Genomic DNA, 23,555 nt, shown 5'->3' with positions numbered 1-23,555 from the left:
ATCGCCGTCGCTATCTGCGTGGGTCGAGCTGAATATAAATACATTTAAATACAATCATGTTCTTATTTTTTTCAGCAGTGGTTAAAAAAGGTTTAGATTACCGTCCGAAACGAAGACATGACTGTTTTTTTAATTTTTGAGTAATTAAATACATTATAATTATTCTAAATATTATCTGCGTTTAACAGAACGTAGGAGCGTTCATAATATATATTATCTTAAACAGAATAACTAATTTTCAATATTTGTAAATTATTTTAATTTTCATAATATCCCAAAAAATGTATATAATTTTAAATAATACTAAAATCACTTTGACATTTCCTATTTAAATTTTATTGTACTTGGAAGTTAATTAATTTCAATAAATGACTTTTGATAGTTAAAATTTTGTTTAAGTTCAGAACGCTCGTCTTAATGTCAATGTCATTTCATTGATGTGTCAAACTGTCAAGTCAAGTCAGCTTTTATCATCATCATTCATCACCTTTCACCATTTCATTAATCATCAAGAAAAAAAAAAATACGTCAGACATGGCTGTATGGGCATAGTTCCCTTTGCCTTACCCTTCGGGGAAAACCAAACAAAAAAAAAAAAAAAAATCAAGTCAGCTTGGTGCAGTCAGGAGGTTTCGGCGCTGCGGAAGCTAAATTAATCGTTTTATAAAGAGAAAAAGAAGAACCTTAGTGATACAGTATGGCTGGACAAGGACACCAGTTTCCAGGCAACTTTCAGGGCAATGCCGGCGCCATGCGGTCCGGTTTTGGCGGCGGGCCGATGGGCGGGCAAATGCAATCAATGCCTAACCAGTTAGCCGGTAAATATTGGAAACAATCATTCTCTATTGTTATAATCCGTTATTAGCACTCAAACATAGGTACTTTAGAAAATGTAATATGATTTAAATGACAAAGAAAAATATTATACTTATCTAACTTAACCAAAGATAGTTACACTGTGTGTTATATTTGCTATTTTATATCCACTTATGTAAAGTTATTATCGAATTCTGGCTGTCATATCTCACTGCTGAACTTTCTACTTGGTCCTGTACAAACTAGCCAGTCTCTCCAGTGGAAATTGTAAACTTAACTTTGATACCTATAAGGTACATAATGATAAATTCCGTTGTTGGTGTTCATTTTCCAGGTGTGATGGGTGGTCCGATGGGTAACACAGGAGGGATGGTCGGGATGGGCAACCCAATGGTGCCTCCTTATGCTGCAGCTATGCAAAATCAGATGGGGTCTATGGGTATGGGACCACAGGTAATAAATAAAAGTAATTTTGCATTATTCTCTTGGAAAAAAGTAATTTAGAAGGCCTTAACTAGAACTAATAAATGCCAAGTAGAAAATGAGAGCAAAAAGCTATCTACTCTAAAAAAGCATAACTAAAATTATGTTTTATGAAATCAGGTCAAACTAGGGGTTTCCAAACTTTTATGGTAACAACACCCACCAACTGGGGTGATTGCCCTTTACTTTAAGGAACCTCATATCAAATGATTATAAAAGTATTACCTACATAAAGCAAATAGATTGATGGATGGATGGCCAGGATCGAAGCAAATGGAATTCCATTGTCTCTGCTTACCCCGATGGGAAATAGGCGTGAGTTTATGTATGTGTACCTCCATAACTTTACAAGATTTAACAATTTAACTTCAAAGTGTGACTAACATTGACTAAGATATTGTTTAAGTATGTTTTATTACATTATAAACAGCCATGCGGTTCACCACCTATCTTGTTGGCCTAACAGCTTGGTGAGGTGTGGGTACTTAATTTATGTTGCAATGGTTATACCTCTGATTAACTCTGTCTATCTGACTATATAATATAATCGTAAGTTTTAGAAAGTTCTATTTTCAAATTACCAATTGCTTTATGTGAATTAGGTGTGTTGAAGTTTTTTTCTTATTACTCTCTAGGGCATGGGAGTTGTTGGTGGACAACAGCAAGGAGGACTCGGGCCTCCGCAGGTCCCACAGCAAGGTTTGTTGTGTAGTTTTTCAACTATTTTTGAAATATTTTTCAACACGACACCATTTTTGTACTATACATATGTACGTTCAACTCAATTTTATTAAATATATCTTTATTAATACAAATATTATTATTAATGTAACTTACGTCAATTTTATACAGATATTTTAAAAGTACTGCCAAACTTTAATATTGGCCAATAAGTGCACGTCAGCGAGATGCATTTTATACAGACAGGTTATTCATTCATTCACTCATTAATTTAAAAATTAACAGTTGTCAATCATCCGTCCCATTCCTTTTCGGCAAATAAGAAAATGATAGGTATAACTTATAACATAATTAGGAGGTGTCTGCAGGAATTGGAAGGTTTTTTCTAGTGTTACGACATTGCAACACATAAATAAAGTAGGTACATAATTATTAATAAGTTGCTGCAGTGCCATGCATTATGCACTGATATCATTCAATGCCTGGAAGAGTTTCTGGTCCATGAAAGAGCTAATGAAAGGTGACCTCCCGATATGTCTCAAGCGGAAACTCATTGACATGTGCATATTGCCTATCCTCACCTATGGTGCGCAAACATGGTCCCTGACCAAACATCAAAAGTCCAGACTCAAGGTTTGCCAGCGGGCTATGGAGCGCAGTATATTAGGTGTTAAACTGATCGATCGCGTTAGAAACACGACACTGCGCTCCAAAACTCAAGTGGCAGATGTCGGAGAAAAATCCGCTAAACTGAAGTGGGAATGGGCGGGACATGTCTGCCGTATGCATCCGGAAAAGTGGGCCAAAATTACAACTGATTGGGCCCCACAGGGTCGTCGACGTCGAGGTAGACCACGACGACGGTGGAGGGACGAGCTGGACGCCTTCCGGCACACCTGGCGGAACGATGCCCAGGACAGGGAGGGTTGGAAAGAGAAGGGGGAGGCCTTTGCCCAGCAGTGGGACATTGATTAGGCTACAGAAAAAAAAAAAAAAAATCATTCAATGAAGAATGTTACTAGGTATGCAAAATCGCTTGAAATGTTGTCTCAGTACAGCCTGTATGTATACAAATACACTAGTTTTTGTTGTAGTCAAAATACTTAGTAGTTTTGATTTTATAGGTACTCAAAATTTTGTGCCTGTCACATTTTTGCACAATTAATGGCAATAGGCTTGCCGTCTATGGGACTTAAACATAGCGACGAAAAGTGGAGTATATAATGTATATATATATAATATTATGTACATCTACCTACCCTTGCATACAGGCCTGATGCTGTGTTACATTATAACTTATAAAATATGGTATAATATAGTTTACTGAGAATGTAATGAACTCCTTGCAGGCCAGATGCAGGCAGCGGGCGTGGCTGGCGTGACGGCTTCGGCGCCGCCGCCCCCCGCCGCGCCGCCCGCCGCTCCACCTCCGCAGAACAAGGAGTTCAACACTGCTTCCCTCTGCAAGTATGATTCTAATCCACTACCTTCTTCCTCGTATTAATGACTAGGCTGTCATACCTATCCCTTATCCTTTGGTGAGGTAATTTGCCCACCTGCATAAGATATTGTAACGAATATTGGTAAATTAGTATTGTATATCGTTCAACCCTCGCGCCACGCCCGCGCCAGCGAGAACTATATCGAGGACTTACCAATAACGATGTCTATCCATATATATTGCATTTGCTGTGTCTTCGATGTAATTCGGGTCGCGCGCGTCGGGACCGCCGTGCAGAGCCTGCTGAGAGCCATCCACATTGGTTGAGCGCCAAAAGAAGACTGGTCCACCTTGGCCGCAAACTAACTTCATCGGGTTAGATTGCGGCCATATAAAACTCATAGAAGATGGCCGTAAACAACATTTTCAAAAGATTTAAATAGGTAAATTGGGGTGGTCGTAAACTAATCGAAAAATTTTGTATTTTAAAGAGCTGAGGGCTGTCACTTTGAGATCTCGTACCACCTAATTGTTTTGCTAGGGCCGCCACTGGCTGTCATGTTCTGTTCTATTCTTTTTACAATGTTTGCTTGTAGAAATCTCAACTGCTGAGTTCGCTTTTCTGTCCTAATTTTATGTAATTTGTTACAAAAGAATTTATTAAATTAATTTAACGTTGATTTCAGGTTTGGTCAGGAAACAGTTCAAGACATCGTGAGTAGGACTCAAGAAGTTTTCCAGACTTTAAAGGCTATCCAAGTAAGTATTTTTAAATAGATTCCTATTATTATCTTCTCTAAAAGTGATACGGAAGTAAGTTTTGGGATTGGGAGGAAACACGCAGTCTACGTATAGAATGAGTTTTGGTCACAACACACGTGATACAGTCATTGTACAGAGCTGTTCAGTCCAGCTCTGACACCGTCACTTTACAGACACTTTACGCAACACTTCAATAAATACATCACTGCACTGTCACTTCAATTTGATCGCTATAAAACAAAAACTGGCTTTTAGGCGCTTTCAACGCTCCTTAAACGTATATCCCGAAATAGTCAAATACTCATATTTTTTTTAGTTATGATTGTATCTATCATTAAATTTAAATTCTTTAAAATTACTCGAGAATAATGGCTGCTACTCACAATGGACGCGTGGGATATGTGTACTAAACCCGAGTGTGCGGAAGGCCTTAGTTCCTTCACACGAAGTTTTAAGCAACAAACGTGACGTGTTTAAAAAGAACATAGGCATTTTTACAAACTTGTGTGATTACGTGTACGATTGATGGGATTGATTTAACATTGATTTCCTGCACAGCCTCCGAACGGCACCCAGCACGGCGAGAACGCGAGCAACGACAAAAAGGCGAAGATGCAGGAACAACTACGTACCATTAGGCTGCTGTTCAAACGGCTGCGGCTCATATACGAGAAGTGTAATGAGACTTGTCAGGTGAGTGGTTTAATAGGCCCGATACATGCACCTCCTAATGTTATTTTAAGTTATACCTATCATTTTCTTATCCGCCGAAAAGGAAAGGGACGGCTGATTGACAATTGTTAATTTTAAAATGAATGAATAAGGCCAATAAAATAGGCATCTCGCTGGTGTGCAACCCGGGTTATTGGCCAATATAAAAATTTGGGAGAGGTTTTAAAATTCCTGCCTAAAATTGACGTGTGTTCCATAAATATGCCAGTCAATTACCCGTCCCTTTCCTTTTCGGTATTATAAACAGCCTATGTACGTCCCAATACTGGGCACAGGCCTCCTTTCAATCAACCGGAGGTGGTATGGAGCTTTCAATGTGTGGCTATACCAATGATATTGAATTATACATATACTATAAATAATATAAGAAAATAATGGAGTGTGTGATGGATATCCTGTTTATTTACGGACAGACGGAGGTAAATATGTAGTTAGTTTATAAATATTTTAAAAGGTATATAAGCGGAGCCTAACTTATACTAGTTTTCAAAAGCTTGGTTGCCAATTTGAAACATTTAAGAAAGACATTATGTTTAAGGGTATGGAGTATACACATATGGAGAGTCTGATTCCTCTGAAAGACGAAGCAGATAACAAGACTTTGGACGAGCGACGAAACACGGAGGCGTATAGGCTGGCTTTGGACGAGAACAGGGATTTGACGGAACAGGTGCGTAATAGGCTAGTTTTGGGAGTCAAATCAGTTACTTTTTACTAAACGTCAAAACACGAAATTACTATGCTATTTGTATGCAAAAGCACGTTATAACGGGATAAAATGTCTGACTTATTATTATTATATATATAGTTTTTCTTGATTAAAGTTCATAATTACCTTGAATAGAAAAAAAATGTTTTTCGTCAGTTTTAGATCTATCTTTATTTAGTAATCAGAATTTCATAATTTATCCCACTTTTAACCGTGGTCCCACCAAGGAGCTCGCTCGCCCAGGTGCCTGTTCACTCTGGCCTATAACCCATTCGGAAATACAGAAGACGACAGAGAATTCCAGTCCCTAACAGTGCGCATAATGAAGGACGATGCAAAGCGCTTTGTGCGAATAGTTGGGATATCCACCAAATAGGGATAGAACCCGACCGTACGTCTGGAAGTCTTCTATCGTGTGGGTTGTGAGGTGGAGTGCCAACCTCATCAACCCTGGTGTCAGGGTTACTATTGAGCCGCCAAAGGCCCCTGACATGGCTCATGTAACGACTACTTATTTACATCAGTAAGTAAGTAGTAACCGGGACCAACGGCTTAACGTGCTTTCCAAAACACGGATCATCTTACTTTCGGACAATCAGGTGATCACACTGTAATGTCTGGAAGTCCGAAGATAAAAGGGGGATGGTGGAATGAGCTCGTGTAGATCGGGGGCACAACGGGTAAAAAAAAATACTCGTGAACCCACCGGGGGGCCATGTTGGTGGGTTCATGTGTAAAAGTCGAATTTATATTTGATCTATCCTCTGGGCAAAGAAACATCCCGAACGAGGATCGCCTCTCACACGCAACCGACGTTAGTTGATGTACATTACCCCGTCCTTAATGCGCACGTAGAGACCATTCGTTATCAGTATGAAGAAACATGGCCATTTAATTACGATATTAGCATAACACGACTTATTTTCATGCGTTTTATTGACGTATTAGGTTGGCGTTACGTACTAGCGTATAATATGTGTAGTGTTATAGGCGTATATAATATAATGATACAGACAGAGAGCTCAGCAATTTAAACGGTACCTATTTATTGGTTACATCACGAGAAAATAAGGTATTCAAATTTCATTTATAAGCAATAATTCCAGACACGCAAACTCTCTTAATATCCGGGGGTATTTTGTGGTAAGAAATTGCATACATTCTTAAAATATATTTCAATCTCCCGCAGGTGGTGTTAAAGAATAAGCAGCTGAAAGAAGTGATCACGAATTTGAGGACAATTATATGGGAAATAAACGTGATGTTGACTATGCGGAGGTCGTAATCTGAATCGTATTGTATAAGGTACTAGATTTAATTTTATTATTGAAATGTCTCTTAAAGAAAGGCCCCCTGGCCTTTCAAAGGTTAAAAAGGCCACAAAAAATCCAAAGCCATTCATCTGAAAAAGCAATTTTGCTATTTGACATTTGTGTGTATTGCGCACTTTTATATGCGCAAATGTCAAATAGCAAAATTGCTGTTTTAGATGAATTTCTTCGATGTGGCCTTTTTAACCCCCAGGTCAAGAGTAGATACTCTAAAGGAAGCGAAAGTGGTTTGTCAGGATCGTAGCAAATTGAATTCGTGGTCTCTACCCGTTCTTATGAGAAAAAATCTTGATCATAATTATAATACAGGGTGTTAGTGACACTGTACTGAAAAAAGAATAAAAAAAGTAAATTATTTATTGCATCAATGTTGGTGTGTACATCGGCATCGTTCGCCAAACTGCAAAGCTGCGCAGCAGTTTGATGGCAGAAAGGTCACTCTTTTGTTTTTTTATTCAACATTTTATTTTAGTATGGTATGGTTCAGAAGGAGGTGTTCAAGTTTACAATTATGACAACAATAATACGGTGGAAGGTAATCTAAATATATATAAAAGGAGAAACTGACTGACTGACATATCAACGCACAGTCTAAACGGCTAAACGTAGGCACTTGAAATTTGGAAGGGACGTAGGTTAGGTACCGTAGAGGTGCACTAAGAACGGAATTCCCGGAATTCCCACGGGAACGGGAATTAGCGGCAAAATCCTTTTGTATGAAAAATCTAAATCGCTTAAGTTAGACGCTTGAAATTTGGCATGCAGGTACCTTAGTTAACTTAAAGCTTAGTTGCAACAGGATATTGCAAAATTCCCACGGAAACGGGAGTTAGCGGGAAGAAACATTTGTATGAAAAAATCTAAACTGCATAAGTTAGATGCTTGAAATTTGATATGCACCCCCCACACACACAAAGATCTCTCTTTTATAACACGCCACGCGGACGAAGTCGCGGGCAAAAGCTAGTCCCTTATATATCCCTTATAGATTGTTCTAAATATTTAAATAGAACATCTACATGATTGTACTAAAAACGATTGTAGGTGTTTTTCTTGTCGGAAATGTTTAATTATGGTTTTGGAGATATTACTGCGTGGCAAAGATTTTTGATTGTTTCGTTTTATATTTGGATTATATGCAGCTTATATAGCACAATATACCTAAGTCTGAAAATAATTTAAAATTTTCATTAATTTTGCGACAGGAAATTCAACTTGATATCAACTCGGAATCATGGCCTGAATCATCTCTCAAAGTTTTCGTTACGGTGTCACTGACACCCTGTTTTTGTATTGTAATTGGGTAATTACATCAGTTCAGTTCTAAGATACATATTGTTGTAGTCGAAAACTAAAATACCCACAATAAAGGTCAATGCTCCCTGTCGTCATATAACCAAGCGCCAGTCTGATTTACGTGTGTGATAACAAACGCGGAATGCGCGTGAATTTAGGATGATAACCAGCTGAACGGATTCTATGTATTTCTTTAGTTCAGGCAACTGTATATACTATATAATATATACCCTATAAATACCCCTTAAACGTAGCATGATATATCTCTGGTTTTATTCGCGCTAGACGGTGTACTATATCTTTGTTTCTATATCTTGTGTCTATATCCTGCTGTCATTCTTATTATGCTACGTTTGTCGGGGTATAACCATTCTTTACATCCAGTTAGGCATTTTTCGTACCTACCTGAAGTCACAACCCGGACATTTCATACATTTACATATAAATGGACGTTTGAAGACTTAAGTAAAATCGAGGGGGGTGAGGTAAACCTAGCTCAGCCGCTGGTGGGGAGCGGCGAGTTGCCGTTCTATACACAGTTTTATGCCTTTATCTATGCTGCAGCGTAAGGAGTGGGCATATCTGTACTTCCTTTGTATTTGTAAATATCTAAATCTAATTCTGTGATATAATATCCGTTAATGTAACTGGCGTGAACATTTTATTACTGTATTGTAAGTTAAATGAAAATAATAGGTGTAAGTATCAGTTTGATAAGAAAACTTCACTGTAATAATACATTGTTGCATTGTGTACATAATGATATTGTTAAGGTTTTGATGGTGTAATAAAATATGCACTTATTTTTCTGAATTCAATTTGTTTTCTTTCATTGGTTAAAAACCAGGAAAGTTGGCCAGAATCGCTAAGCAGAGGACATTATTAATACAACCAGTCATCAATTGTAAAGAGGATAAAAAACAAACACAATAAAAATAAATTATTTACTTCATCTTACATTATAAATACATGAGTACAAAGCAAATTACGAGAACCGTCCTGTGAAGACTTACAAAGTAGGTACATAAATAACAATAATGCTTGCTAAACTAATCGGCAAGTTTGTCCGAAATAACTTATTACTTTTAAGAATTTTGCTTTCAAAAGTAACCGATTATTTCCAAATGTTCTTAAATAATAAGTACAAAAATGTTTAAGCTAACACTTATCTACGTTCCACGGGTTTGGTTACTTCTGTGGGTTTTTTAGTTTTCTTTTCTAGTACTTTCTTTTCGTAGGGGCGGCGGTCGATGGATGTGTCTTCGGGTGTGTCAGGGTCGGGTTGGGGTTGGTCGGCTTGTTCGGGGGCCTCAGGGGCGTCCTTCTCCGGGGCGGGTGTTTCTGGGGTGTCTGGGGAGGCCTCGAGGTGTTTGCCGGCGCTCCTGCCGGCAGGCAGGTCGTGGAAGGCCTCGGCGAGGTCCGGGTTGATCTCTATGAGAGGCGTGTCACCCGGCCTAATATACACGGGGATGTAGCCGTCCCTCGGAGGCAGGAACTGCCAACTTGGGAGCGCCTCTGGAATGAGAAAAAGATTTTAAAATATATCATCATCATCATCATCAGCCCATTAACGTCCCCAATGCTGGGGCACGGGCCTTCCCTATGGATGTATAGGGAGATCGGGCCTTAAACCATCACGCGGGCCCAGTGCGGATTGATGGTTATTAACGACTGCTAATGCAGCCGGGACCAACGGCTTAACGTGCCTTCCGAAGCACGGAGGAGCTCGAGATGAAAACTTTTTTGTGGTCACCCATCCTATGACTGGCCTTTGCGAAAGTTGCTTAACTTCAACAATCGCAGACCGAGCGCGTTTACCTCTGCGCCACCGAGCTCCTCAAAAAAATAAAAAAATAAATAAAAGTAGGTAATATTTAGCTAGTATGTATTTCAGTCAGGTAGGTGGTAAGTGCAATCATGAATAATAGCATCTACCCACTTTAGAACCCTGTCACAATATCATATTTGACATTTAATGAGACTTACGGGTTTAATTGTCAAAAAAGTTAATGTGACATGGTATCAAAGTGTATACGTATTTATTTGTACTCGTGATCGTACAACTCCAAGGATACTCTTTGTAAGCCAAAATGAAACGGATTTGTAAGCCATAATGACTTTTATTTGCGATACGCTAAAATAAAAAATCGATAACTTGATGTGGGTTCGTTTGTTGTAAACGTTTAGAATATTTCGATAAAATAAATAGGTTTCGTTTTGGGTGCGGACGTGGTTTTTTTCTCGTGTTTGTTATTATGTAAATGTAATCTATAAATTGTTATAGTTTTGGAACATTACTACTGGTAAATTGTTGAACCCGTTTAGTGTACTCTCTCTCTCATCCTCCTGGTAGATGAACTTTTCTTTTTTTTGACTAGACTTATTGTAGAATTACCGCAGAAGGCATTAACTACTTGGCCGGAAAAATGGGGAGCGCTGAAGGCTCTCACCCGAGTAGATAAACTAAAACTCCACAAATAGTACCTAAGGTAAGTAAGTTACTCTGTGAAGTATAGATGTACATTTTTACGCCGACTTCTTACTATACTATGTTTACGCTGAAAATGAGAAATTCTTATCTAATTTCGTCATTGAATTACTGTTTAAGTTTCAAGCATTATTATTAACGTGAATTATAATAATAGTTGTTTACAACCAAAAAAGTAAAGTAAGTGAAGTAAGATCGAAGCAAATGGAATTCCATAGTCTCTGCTTACCCTAGCGGGAAATACAAGTCAGTTTATGTATGCATGTTGTTTATAACATAACAGCATCACGCCCACGTCACGCCTGTATCCGCGAAGGGGTAGGCAGAGGTGTACAGTATAGTCGATATATCAGGTTGCCTGGAAGAAATTGCTGCATGAGCAATAAGGCCGCCTGTTGTGCTTTTCTGTATATGATGTCCTTATCTCTGTATTTTGTGTCCATTGTGCTCAATAACGTATTTTATATATTTATCTATCTATATAACAGCCATGTTGAAGTCCCATGAATTAGGGGGCGCGCCTAATGCCATTAACCGGGCACAAATCCTGGAGAGTACGTGATAACAATTATCAATGATCCAAAATTGTCTCTGTTTACCTCAGTAGGAAATAGGCGTGAATTTATATATGTAAGTCACGTCAAAAATAAATGTCACTTGATATGAGAGGTACTCCGCTCCACCGGAGGCCCGTGTTGCTCTATGGGGAGATATGTTTGCATTTAAAAACATGTAGGTGTGTTGAAGAGGCCTTCGCCTAACAGTAGGATCTTGACCAGGTCGACCTGGAAATCTTTAAATAGACTCCGCACACAGGTTGGCCGAGTAAAGATAACCTGTCCAGGTGGGGTTTTTTCAACGGATCGGACCTGAGCTGCGTGTGTGGTGTACGCCACAGACTATGGCTCATCTAACATCTTGCCTCGCGTGCCCTGATACCTGTACGCGAGAGGAGCTGATGAACGCCACCGAAAATGCTGTCCGAGTAGCAAAATACTGGGCTGAAAAAATCTGAATGCCATCGAAACGATAAGAAGAAGTAGGATCTTATAGGCCGGATTCGGCAGATTAGACATTGAATAGACTATATCACCGTTCGGACATGCAGGTCAAGTTACTTAGATTGTTCTTATCGCTCTTGCAAAGGCCAGAATTGACAAACATGTACGTTATTGCACTACAAACTGAACATTATAGGAAGATTAAACGTAATCACAAAACTTTTGATGGCGAAGGCGATTATTTGCACTAATTTAGAACTTAGCAGGAAACCAATTCGAGCCGGTGAAACTCGGAGAAAATTACTGGTAATCAATTTCACTAGTGAATTTTGGATTATAGATATCACGTGGCCTCCAGAATTTTTGCCGATTGAAAACATTATTCGCTATGCAACTTTTGAATTTGCAAGGTTCACAGATGCTGCGCGCACGCCGCACGCAAGCGGGGCATGCATCATTCATGCCTCGTTTTGCTAATAGATAATGGATAGTCGCTCGTTCGAACCGCTTCCCTTGTTAGTACGGGTCGTTCAACTTGAAATACTTTAGTCTAGACATAAAGTAGTTCACGACATTTTAGTAGACAAGGTACCTACTTATTCGGATTGTCCGTGAAATAGATTTTCGCGCTACTTCGCGGCTAATTATCTAATTTTAAAGAATAAAAGTTTAATGTATAGAGCTATTCTCAAATCATATTATGTTACACGAGATGTTTTTTTTTATAGAATAGCGAAAGTTCTAATAAACCGGACAGTCGGTTTAACGGTATATATAAATATAGATAGGACTTACGAGTATGTATAATAATTGTTAGGTAAGTACTAAAGAGTAATAATTTCACAATTTTAAAGTTTTGGGTGGATTTATAGGTACTATACCGGCCTCAGTAGTGCAGTGGTTGAGCGTTGGGCTCACGATCCGGTCCCGGGTTCGAATCCCGGTGGAGACATATCACAAAAAAATCACTTTGTGATCCCTAGTTGGTTAGGACATTACAGGCTGATCACCTGATTGTCCGAAAGTAAGACGATCCGTGCTTCGGAAGGCATGTTAAACCGTTGGTCCCGGTTACTACTTACTGATGTAGTCATTACATGAGCTACGTCAGGGGCCTTTGGCGGCTCAATAGTAACCCTGACGCCAGGGTTGATGAGGTTGGTAATCCACCTCACAACTCACACGATAGAAGAAGATAGGTACTATAAGATCTAGAGAGCAGTAGGTAGGTATATTCCTTGATGATACTACGGTTATAGAGTAAACTTATAAGACGTCAACAGTTAAGTTAATAATAAAAAATAAATAACTAGAGTAGATATTTAGCTGTAATGGGAGTATTTTAATTAACTCGCTTAATTTAAAAAAAGTTATACGTGCATTCTACTCTAAAGCCGCGGCTTGTCATTATAAAACGTGTTTTTATTATTTTATAAGAGCTTTATAGAATTAAATTAACTAACTAACGGCCTCCGTGGTCCAGTGATTGAGCGTTGGGCTCACGATACGGAGATCCCGGGTTCGAATCCCGGTGGGGACATATCATAAAAATAATTTTGTGAGCCCTGGTTTGGTTAGGACATTACAGGCTGATCACTTGATTGTCCGAAAGTAAGGTGATACGCAGCAGGGTTAATGAGGTTGATAATCCTTACAACCCATACGATAGAAGAGGAAGGGAAAAATAACACGTGTAAAGGCGAAGTTTTCCGTTATTGCTAAGGTCCTTTTTTAGTCTTTTGTGAAAAACTATAAATACGTTTAAATGTCATACTCATGTCATACTCGGGATGTCATCCCGTGATCATGGCACTTGCAACAGTGTCGAAATATCGGGAGTCTCATATCCCTATTTTAAACGCGGTAAGAACCCGTTATTATATGTTTTAATTAACTATAAATACATTTATAATTGTAACAGAATAAAAGAAGACTGATCCTCGTTTACTCATGGCCTAATCTGTAAATTAAGACATTTTCACACTTTACTTTTAACTCTGCGGACTACCTCATTAGCTTTATTTCCCTTTGTTTCACGTGACGTTGTTAATTTGATTTCGAAATCGTATGTCTATTAGACACGCTTGTCTTGATGCTTATATCGCTCCACTGTGAACGAGGCACGTGAAACACGTGAGTATGAGTGCTTAGATATGAAAGTACAAGAATAAGTAATATCTTTAGTTAGGTCATTGTATCAAGATCGGATTAACATAACATAAACAGCCTATACCTATACGTGCCACTGCTGGGCACAGCCCTCCTCTCAATCAACCAGTGGGGGTATGGAGCATACTCCACCACGCTGCTCCACTGCGGGTCGGTGGAGGTGTTTTTACGGCTAATAGCCGGGACCAACGGCTTAACGTGCCCTCCGAAGCACGGAATCATCTCGGAAGATCCGATTAACCTTTTCTAAATTATATCTACATACTTATAGTTACATTACTTTGTAACTTTCGTATCAGATTTGTTAGTTTTATTGAAGTAGTCGATAGGTAGCAGATTTCTAGTCAAAGATCTCCTGCAGACAAAAAATGTAAAATAATTTTTTTTAATTAAGCTTTAAGAGCTTTAATTTAAAACTAATTTGAATTTGGAATTTATAGCATAACGCAAGTTATATAACTTTAGAGTAGGCACGTAATCATAGGAAAATTCGCATGTTTTATTTTTAATTTGCAGAAGAAGCATGTAATAATGAGGTTTTTGCGTAGCATCTGCGGTGTGAAGTTGAGTGATAGAGTGAGAAATAGTGTGATAAGAGAGATATGGTGTAAAAGACGATATAGTGACTAAGATTGAGAAGGAAATGTTAAGTTGGTTTGAACATGTAGAGCGGATAAAGGATAATAGGATTACGAAAGCGGTATATAAAGCGAAGGTTGATGGTAGGGCTGGCAGAGGAAGAACAAGAAGGACGTATATCGACCAAATTCGAGATGTCCTTAGAAAACGTTAGTATGATCTACTCTGAACCGGCGCGGTGTGCGTGTATGAATCGATTGATTAATGTAGAGGAAGTAAGAGAAGTGTGTCAGGATCGAAGCGAATGGAATTCCATAGTCTCTGTTTATCCCGGTGGGAAATAGGTGAGAGCCCTCAGCGCTCTCCATTTGTCCGGCCAAGTAGTTAATGCCATCTGCGGCAAATCTACAATAAGTCACGTCAAAAAAAAGGTGGGAAGGTGGAAATAGGCGTAAGATTATATACTTATGTATATTTTAATTGTATGTATATTAAAATAATACAATTACAACTAATAGGTAGCGAGTATTTTTACACTCCGATGTTACTTTATAACCCAACATTAAAAATATTAAAGCCGTGTGAATACTTAAAGTTTATTCTAAACTTGAACATGCACGGTTACTGACATTACTGTGTGCTTATTGCAAGATGGAAGTGAATGCCATCGCACCTAACGGTGTGGAGCCACGTGAACCAAGATGTTTTTGCCTGTCAAAATCCTAACTGTACCTCATCATTTCACTTCACCTACATTAATCGGTCAAGCTTAGTGATGTACGAGACAAACACATCATGTTATCGAAGAATTTGAGTTGGATGATCCTTGTATGGTCGAGTTTGGTAATCGTTGGATCTCTTATAATGATTTATGATCCTGTAATAACATCATAATTCAAAATTTATTCGCAATAAAAATGGTATTACAGTTTGCAGTGGTTTTAGTTATTTAAATTATAATATGCAATTAACAATTTTATTTTATTTAAATAGTTAAATGTGAATCATTAAGTACATTAATTATAAAATAATCAAAATAACACACACACACACAACATACCATAATTGGTTATTGGTTGGTTGGTGGTTGGTTGGTTGGTGGTTCGTTGGTTGGTTATAATTGGTTGATGAGGTTGATAATTCACCTAACAACCCACACGATAGAAGAAGATCCTGAAATATCGAAGTTGCCGTTCAATGTTGAAAATATTTTGCTATACGAGGTAAGTATTGTGTTTGGATCTCATCTATTTCTATAGATATCACGTTCTTGGTCTAATCGTTTTTGAGAACATCTCAGGTCCGCGGAGGTCCGTGTTGCTCTATGTTCTCAAATCGAAAATATCTAAGTTTTTTTTTTAATTTCAGAAATACAGAAACAATACTTTAAGTGCGGAAACTTTTTTCTCGTAACTGTCTGACATATTGCGCTGCATTAACTACCTAAGTAACTCGTTGCCCACTTGGTTATACGAATTAAGTGAAATAAAACCGACCAAACTGGCTTCAGCAAGTTGCATTTTTCGAGTAGGTACTTACAAAAATATTCGACTCAATACTTCGCTACTGCAAAGAGTGCTGGTCTCAATCTGGGGCTTTCGCACCTCAGGCAATTTTTTTAAAGTCTTGCTTTGTTATAACGGCAAAATAATTTTATCCCACATAGACTGAAGCTACATTTTTAAGAGAAAGGAGAGCAATAAAACATATAGCATGTATATGTCCCAGTGTTGGGAACAAGCCTTCTATTAATCAACCGGAGGATATTAGTGGGTAAGTATGAGTCCAAACTTTTTTAATCTTCTAGCACTCATTATAGTGATGTGTAGCAGTGGTGTGTGTATACATCAGCATCATCATCACCGGAGCGTCCGGTGAGCCGACTAGCCTATGGTTGTCTTCAATATTGAGGGTAGTTTCGCACATTATAAAATGATGCGCATTGTTGATGCTCACGCAGCTGGATGGAGTCGCTCTCCGGGCCTACCTCAACAGGGTCTCACCTGGTGGGCCGACTTGCCGGCGGCACCACCGGATTCGACAGGGCTTACAGAGGGGCGAACTTTCCCCACCGTAGCCCACCCCTGTCCCCCGCCGGTCTTCGCGGGCGGCGAGATATCCTACACCAAGGGAACTTTGCCCCGAAGGTGTCCCCCCGTCGTGAAGACAACCAGACGGTAAATAATTAATTCCTCTCGTCACCATCATTACCTACACTTCCACTACCAAGCTGCAGTGGCAAGCCTCCATACAGTGGTGACCCCGACGTGATTTAAACATGCAACCTTCTGATGAAAGTAATAATACTGTGTCATTAATAAAACGATTGTTTTTAGACATTGTTTGTAAAAGTAATTTTCCTCATAATTATATTTTATCAGTAGTAATTATTGTGATAAAAATAGTAAGCGAATTACGCGCAGTTTAGTCGTCGGTCAACTTCAGATGTTGGGTCATTCTACTGCGCATTTTTAATTAATTAATCATTTGTATGATAAAGAACTAGACGTAATTATACGGTTAACGACTCTATACATAGAGTGATACATCACTAGAGTATTAAATTAGTTTATTTATTTATATTCTGTGCACAATTTTGTAGTGGCCTATGTTTGACAATGTTTTGTCTACAGGTATGATTATCAACTCAAGTATATAACATACATGTTATCTACCGACACAAATTCACGCCCTTATCTCTATCGGACTGAGATTACGTAATTCAAATTACCTAATAAACAAAATTATGTTTTACTTCCAGTGTGAGTTTACTTAAAATAGGTAGGTAATATGTTTAATCTTTTCTGTTTTCACGTTTCATGTTATAAAGATTTTCACTTTAAAGAGAAAGTACATGAATTAACTCGAAAGGACCCGTTCAGAGTCTTCCTTTTTTCATTACACAAACGTCGGAGTTGAAGCCGTCGCCGTAGCCGAAATCGGCTGGATCACATCACTCACATCACCTACAAAACATACACATAACCAGCCTATACACGTCCCACTGCTGGGCACAGGCCTCCTCTCAATCAACCGGAGGGGGTATGGGAGCATACTCCACCACGCTGCTCTAATGCGGGTTGGTAGAGTTGTTTTTACGGCTAATAGCCGGGATCAACGGCTTAACGTGCCCTCCAAAGCACGGAATCATCTTACTTTTTCGGACAATCAGGTGATTCAAGCCTGAAAAGTCCCACCACACACATCACCTATGGCAAGAAATATGTAATATCTAAAAACCTTTCATTACCTATTCTAGCTGTAAGAGAAATCTTGCGTACAGAAAGTGGGTCGTAGATATCAGCCAGGTCAGACTTCATAATGGTTTCTTATCTGTATAAGTCTAAACAAGTCTATAAACGGCGACCGTTACTCGCATCTGAGTGCATTTGCCGAGTGCGGGATAAAGTCTGAACATGTGTCGCGGCGACACGACTTAGTACTTTTACAAGATTGCTGTTTTGATTTGGCGGTGATAATAATAGATCTGGCTTGATCAATGTGTGAAGTACACATTACAATTTGTATTTTGTAATGTAGCAACACCGCGGTTTCTCTGGCTTCTATCCTTTAATATGATGGAGGCGGGTGTAGCTTTTTCTATAACATTTTCATCATAAACTTAACATAAATATAAAACATAAACAGGCTATATACGGGTACGTATCATAATGCATAAATTTAAAATCTATAAGTTTACAATGTATAAGTTCAAAATATATAAAATCAAAAAGTATAATAGTCAGAAGAAATAATCATCAATATGCATAACTTACGTTATATATAAATATCATAATGCATAAGTTTACAATGTATAAGTTCAAAGTATATAAAATACTTAAACTAAAATCTTCACCGCCGCCTCTCGGCCCTTCGGGCCTCGATGGTCACAAGTAACCTAACCCACTCGGCTATATGGCAGGGGGCTCGCTTTGCTCGCCCCCTGCCATACAGCCTTCGTAACCTATATCTACAGTGTCGGGGTGCCCGTAACGCGGAGCTCCATAGAAAAAAAAAATAATTTTAAATTATTTATAATAAAAAAAAGGTAAAGCCAATATGCCAAAAACCACTATGCTACACAAGAACAGGGTAAATATCTTTAGGCTTAACAAACATTATGCTAAGTAATGTTATAAAACGTAGCCTTAGGAACCATTATGCATTGTGTTTGTTATATGTTTCGACCATTATGGCATTCAAACTTAGAAATTTAGAACTTATGCAAAATTACTTTATACATTTTGATGCATTATATATTTTGATTTTCGGTATTTTAACTTTATATATTCCAACCATATGTATTTTGAAATTATATATTATGATACGTACCCCTATATACGTCCGACTGCTGGGCACAGGCCTCCCCTCAATCAACCGGACAAACTTAAGCACACGTTTTCATTTAAATATCATCAGCGACGCACACGATGTGTTATAGATATGTTTCGTTTTCTTAAACAAAGCACTTATTAATCGATTTTATTTTATCTTATTTAACCTATTCGATCCCACTGCTGGACAAAGGCCTCCCCTTGATTTTTCTACTCCTCTTAACTTTGCGCAATCCCGTCGATTAGCATCAAGTATCTATATACCGTTACAAAAAATAATTAGTAAATACCCTAAGCATGTTGAAGAGAAGTGTTATTTTTGTCGTTCACTACTTGACCGTATAAGAGGATGTTTGTTACCCGACTGCCAAAGAAAGAGGGTAATGTTTTTGAGATTTGTATAAGTGTTTATATTCGTTCGATGCAAATCCAATCTGATGTGACTATAATATAATTTAGCGTTATGGATTTATTCTCCTAAAACCTAGAAGACCTAAAAGAACGTACCTACGTATATTGACCAAATTAGAGATGTCCTTAGAAACGATTCAGTAAGATCTACTCTGAACCGGCGTGCGTGTATGAAACGATTGATGAATGTGGAGGAAGCAAGAGAAGTATGTCAGGATCGAAGCAAATGGAATTCCATAGTCTCTGCTTACCCCGGTGGGAAATAGGCGTGAGTTTATGTATGTGTTATTGATTTAATCTCATCTTCTTCTATCGTGTGGGTTGTGAGGTGAATTACCAACCTCATCAACCCTGGTGTCAGTGTTATTATTGAGCCGTCAAAGTCGCCTGACATGGCTCATGTAACGACTACTTACTTACATCAGTAAGTAGTAACCGGGGACCAACGGCTTCACGTGCCTTCCAAAGCACGGATCATCTTACTTTTTGGCCAATAAGGTGATCAGCCTGTAATGTCCTAACCCTAGGGATCACAAAGTGATTTTCATAAAGCAACTATTCTTTAGCCAACAACAAAATTGAACGATTTTACAATTGCAATTCAGTGAAGTGGATCGCTAACTATAGAAATAGGTTCAGTGGAGGGTGTTCCACCGCATCGCGAGTCATCGTCCTGTCCAGTCTCCAACCCAACCGGAACGAGTCCATCGAGTTTGTTTTTGCATTATTATAAAATTCCACTATATATATCCCACTGCACCCGAGACCTTCGCTTAACACCGTATCCACCGCTCGTCTTTTTACGATCAAGATGTACCTTTAGTGATCATAAAGAGCAGTCGATTGCGCATCAAAAACAAAGCCTTAAATACATCCCATGCGGTCAAACCAATTATTTTTTTGTTCGAACTGCGATAGCAAAAGTATTACTAAGTATTACTTTTCCTAGAAAGATGATATCATTACGGAGCTCTTAAATGAGTTTAAGAGCTCCGCTTATAAAAAACATTCTTTTCGTTATGAGTAATTTAAGATGAATTCGTACAAGGAGATAGATCCCTAAGTGGAGTATAATTTAAGGCCTATGATAATTTTAAACGTATGAGTCGTATAATAATGTTCCTTGTGTTTGTACTTTTAATTTGTTGTATTAAGTAGAGAATAAATGGTTTCAGTAAATTACAATAATGTATTAGCGACCTTCCTTTCCCTGTGTAAATGTTTAAAATAGAAACCTTCAAAATATTCGTAGGATTCAAAGAAGTCTATTTAAGACCTTCTCCATATGACAGGTATACAATTTTGAGCTTTTATAAAATGTTCAATAGACGCAAATTGCGTTAAGCTTTATCGCTGATCCGATCATGAATCATTTATTTTACAATCACAGTATTTGCATTTTAATATTCAATAGCCTTTAATTGAAATCTTTGGGTGTTTTATTGGAGATAAAAAAAAGCATGTTAGGGGCACGATCGCGGAAAACATCCTCACGGATGTTGGCAGACTCACGATCGTCCACCGTGACTTTACTATTGCCACTATAACATTTATAATATAGTAGCTTCCCGCTCGCGGTTTTGTCTACATAGATTTCAGTTATGTCGCGCTAAGCACTCTAATTTTCACTGCAAACATGACTTAGCATACATAAGCAGCCTATATACGTCCCACTGATGGGGACAGGCCTCCTCTCGGAGGGTGTATGTAGCATACTCCACCACGCTGCTGCAGTGCGACTTGATGGTATTTGGGCTAGTAGCTCGGGACCAACGGCTTAACGTGCCTTCCGAAGCACGAAATCATCTTGCTTTTCTCGACCAACTGGGTGTTACTATAGTACATATAGGCAACTAGGAAAGAGCTGAGAGGCCTCGGCGCTCCCCATTCGTTCGGCCAAGTAGTTAATAAACCTAACCAGGTTTACCCCAGATGGTAAACATAAACAAGTAATTCTGTCTGTCGGTTACAATTACTACTTCACGCCTAAACAGCTAAGCAGAGTTAGATGAAATTTGGCAAAAAGTTCAAATAGAATAGAAATAGTATAGAAATAGTAGTAGGTATAGACTTATAACCATAAGTCACATCAAAAACCGCGATCAAAATCTCTCTCACACAGTCTCTCTTGAAATTATAATAAACTATTTCTATTCTATTTGAACTTTTTGCCAAATTTCATCTAACTCTACTTAGATGTTTAGGCGTGAAGTAGTAATTGTAACCGACAGACAGAATTACTTGTTTATAATAATAGTGTATCTATTTACCACATCAATTAAAATGTCAACGGGTTTTTGTTTCAAAGATGTTATATAGCCTTAATGCCTTATATATAAAACCTTTTTGTTGTAAAGGAAGCACTTATTGTGTTTAATTGTTCAATTTATCACGATCAATAAACAAAAAGCATATTCTATCGGTTAAAGCTTTTAAGTTTTTTGCGTTAAGTAATTTTTGTTCGTTATGTGGTACGTGTTATGGGATTTTGGTTAATAATAATTGTAGCGGCACATTCAAGGGATTACTAATATTGTTAAAATATTATAAGTTTTTGTTGATATTTTTAACAATGTAGGTAAATCTTGTAGAACACCTACGTGTAACTTATTTTTTATTTTTTTTTATATGTTACGAAATATCACATTATAATTAAAATAACGCCATGCCAAAAGTAATTTCACACAATTATTCTAAAACGAATCCTTTCTCTACTTTCCAAATCTTGTAGGTACCTAATAAAATATTAATAAAAAAAATCTCACCTATAACACACAACACCACACACAAAACAACGATTGGCTTGTACATTTCGCTAATTTGTTCGAACTATTGCGTATTAAAAAATAATTTAACAAAATGTATTTCAAATATATCGCGTTGTTCAAGTGCGCAGGCGCGGGCCGCGGCGTCGGGCGTGCGAGTGATGCGCCGGCGCACGGGCCCGGATTAAAAGCGACGCTGATGGGCGAACCCGCCCTACACTGGAGCACGGTGGATTGTACTTGATCCTAAAGTTGGGATACAATGTATTATCCAAAAACTGAACCACTGTGAAGTGGAATGCCACCAAAGCGGAATGTTGACACATTAAAATACTTACCTTTTAAAAATGTATTATACCATATTACACCGTTAAATAATCTTTGTGTGTTTTGTGTGTGATAACACACTCCCTATTACATTTTACTCTTGGCCTGAAGTACCTCAAGAAAAATTCATTAAAAAAGGTTGAAAATATATCATTTACTTACTTATTATTTTTTATACAGGATGTTAGTGACATCGTAACGAATACTGAGAGGGATTATTCAGACCATGATTTTGAACGATTTAATGGCTTAACCTGTCTTCCGAAACACGGATCATCTTATTTTCGGGCAATCGGGTGATCAGCCTGCGATGTCCTAAACAAATGATTTTTGTGATAATTATGTCCCCACCAGGATTCGAACAACATTAGTGAGAAGACACAGATTACAACAATGATAAAAGTGATTCGGTTTTTTAATCATAGATCTCTGTAGTCATACTACTTACCAACTGTTGGAAATTAGATTTTGATAAGATTTCTGTGTTGCACTGTAGTAAGGTATTTGCAGTTTCGAGCACCAACTACTTATGCATTTGACATAAGTAGTATTAGTACCTATAAGTACCACTAGAACCTTGTCGCGTTAACGTTTGATTCAATTTGTCAAATAAGTTAATACGACATGGTACTAACCTTAAGTAGGTACATAGGTACTATAGTAATAAACAGTTATGTTATGATACGACTAATTGCGTCACTAGATGTAAGTATATAACGAAAACAAAAACCGATGCTAATAGCTCTCTTACATTGGTCACTCTTTTTATATAAGTAGGTATGTAGAGCACACCACGTCCGGTTTACAAGAGTCTAGTTCCCGTTGGGGTTGTCCCAGGTTCATGAAAGAAATGCACTTTTAAAGACTTGTCTCAAGCAAGTCTGAGGGCAACCTTCATCTCCATCAACCCTCAGCGGAGCTCAAACTCAAAAATATCTTCAATCAGTTGGTAACATGGTTATTTGGGTTAAACGTCTCACCCGTCTAAAACTACCGGAGCTTCTCATCCGGCATAGCCGAGGAAAAGTAGCTTCAAGAAAAATCTCGGCACACGGCCCTAGACGTTTTAAAAAAAATTTCCTTTTAATCGAGGAGAATAACTCCGTTGCGTATGTTGTTGATAATTTCCAATTAATAAATGGCATTTTGCACTTCGCTATTGTATATTTATTATTTACGTTCGATGCACACGGCGGGAATTTGTTTGTAATTTACTTAATACATTTTTTT

General features: G+C 38.1%; 2 protein-coding genes across 2 annotated transcripts; one reads left to right on the top strand and one right to left on the bottom strand.

Annotated features, from left to right (window-relative positions):
• The first annotated feature begins 481 nt into the window (after window positions 1-481).
• Window positions 482-9,064, top strand: LOC126372385 (mediator of RNA polymerase II transcription subunit 30). Its single transcript, XM_050018106.1, has 8 exons — window positions 482-818; window positions 1,151-1,269; window positions 1,935-1,998; window positions 3,330-3,447; window positions 4,108-4,180; window positions 4,742-4,876; window positions 5,454-5,585; window positions 6,814-9,064. Exons 1-8 carry the CDS (start codon window positions 698-700, stop codon window positions 6,907-6,909), a joined length of 858 nt encoding a protein of 285 aa, XP_049874063.1. The 5' UTR covers window positions 482-697; the 3' UTR covers window positions 6,910-9,064.
• Window positions 9,065-9,181: 117 nt separating this feature from the next.
• Window positions 9,182-22,180, bottom strand: LOC126372637 (uncharacterized). Its single transcript, XM_050018488.1, has 2 exons — window positions 21,999-22,180; window positions 9,182-9,766 (listed from the first exon to the last, which is right to left on the bottom strand). Exons 1-2 carry the CDS (start codon window positions 22,042-22,044, stop codon window positions 9,417-9,419), a joined length of 396 nt encoding a protein of 131 aa, XP_049874445.1. The 5' UTR covers window positions 22,045-22,180; the 3' UTR covers window positions 9,182-9,416.
• Window positions 22,181-23,555: the final 1,375 nt, after the last annotated feature.

This window comes from Pectinophora gossypiella, chromosome 2 (assembly GCF_024362695.1).
Source record: "Pectinophora gossypiella chromosome 2, ilPecGoss1.1, whole genome shotgun sequence".
Classification (NCBI taxonomy): Eukaryota; Metazoa; Arthropoda; class Insecta; order Lepidoptera; family Gelechiidae; genus Pectinophora; species Pectinophora gossypiella.
The sequence above is the reverse complement of the archived record's forward strand: the minus strand, read 5'-3'. Positions and strand labels throughout refer to the sequence as shown.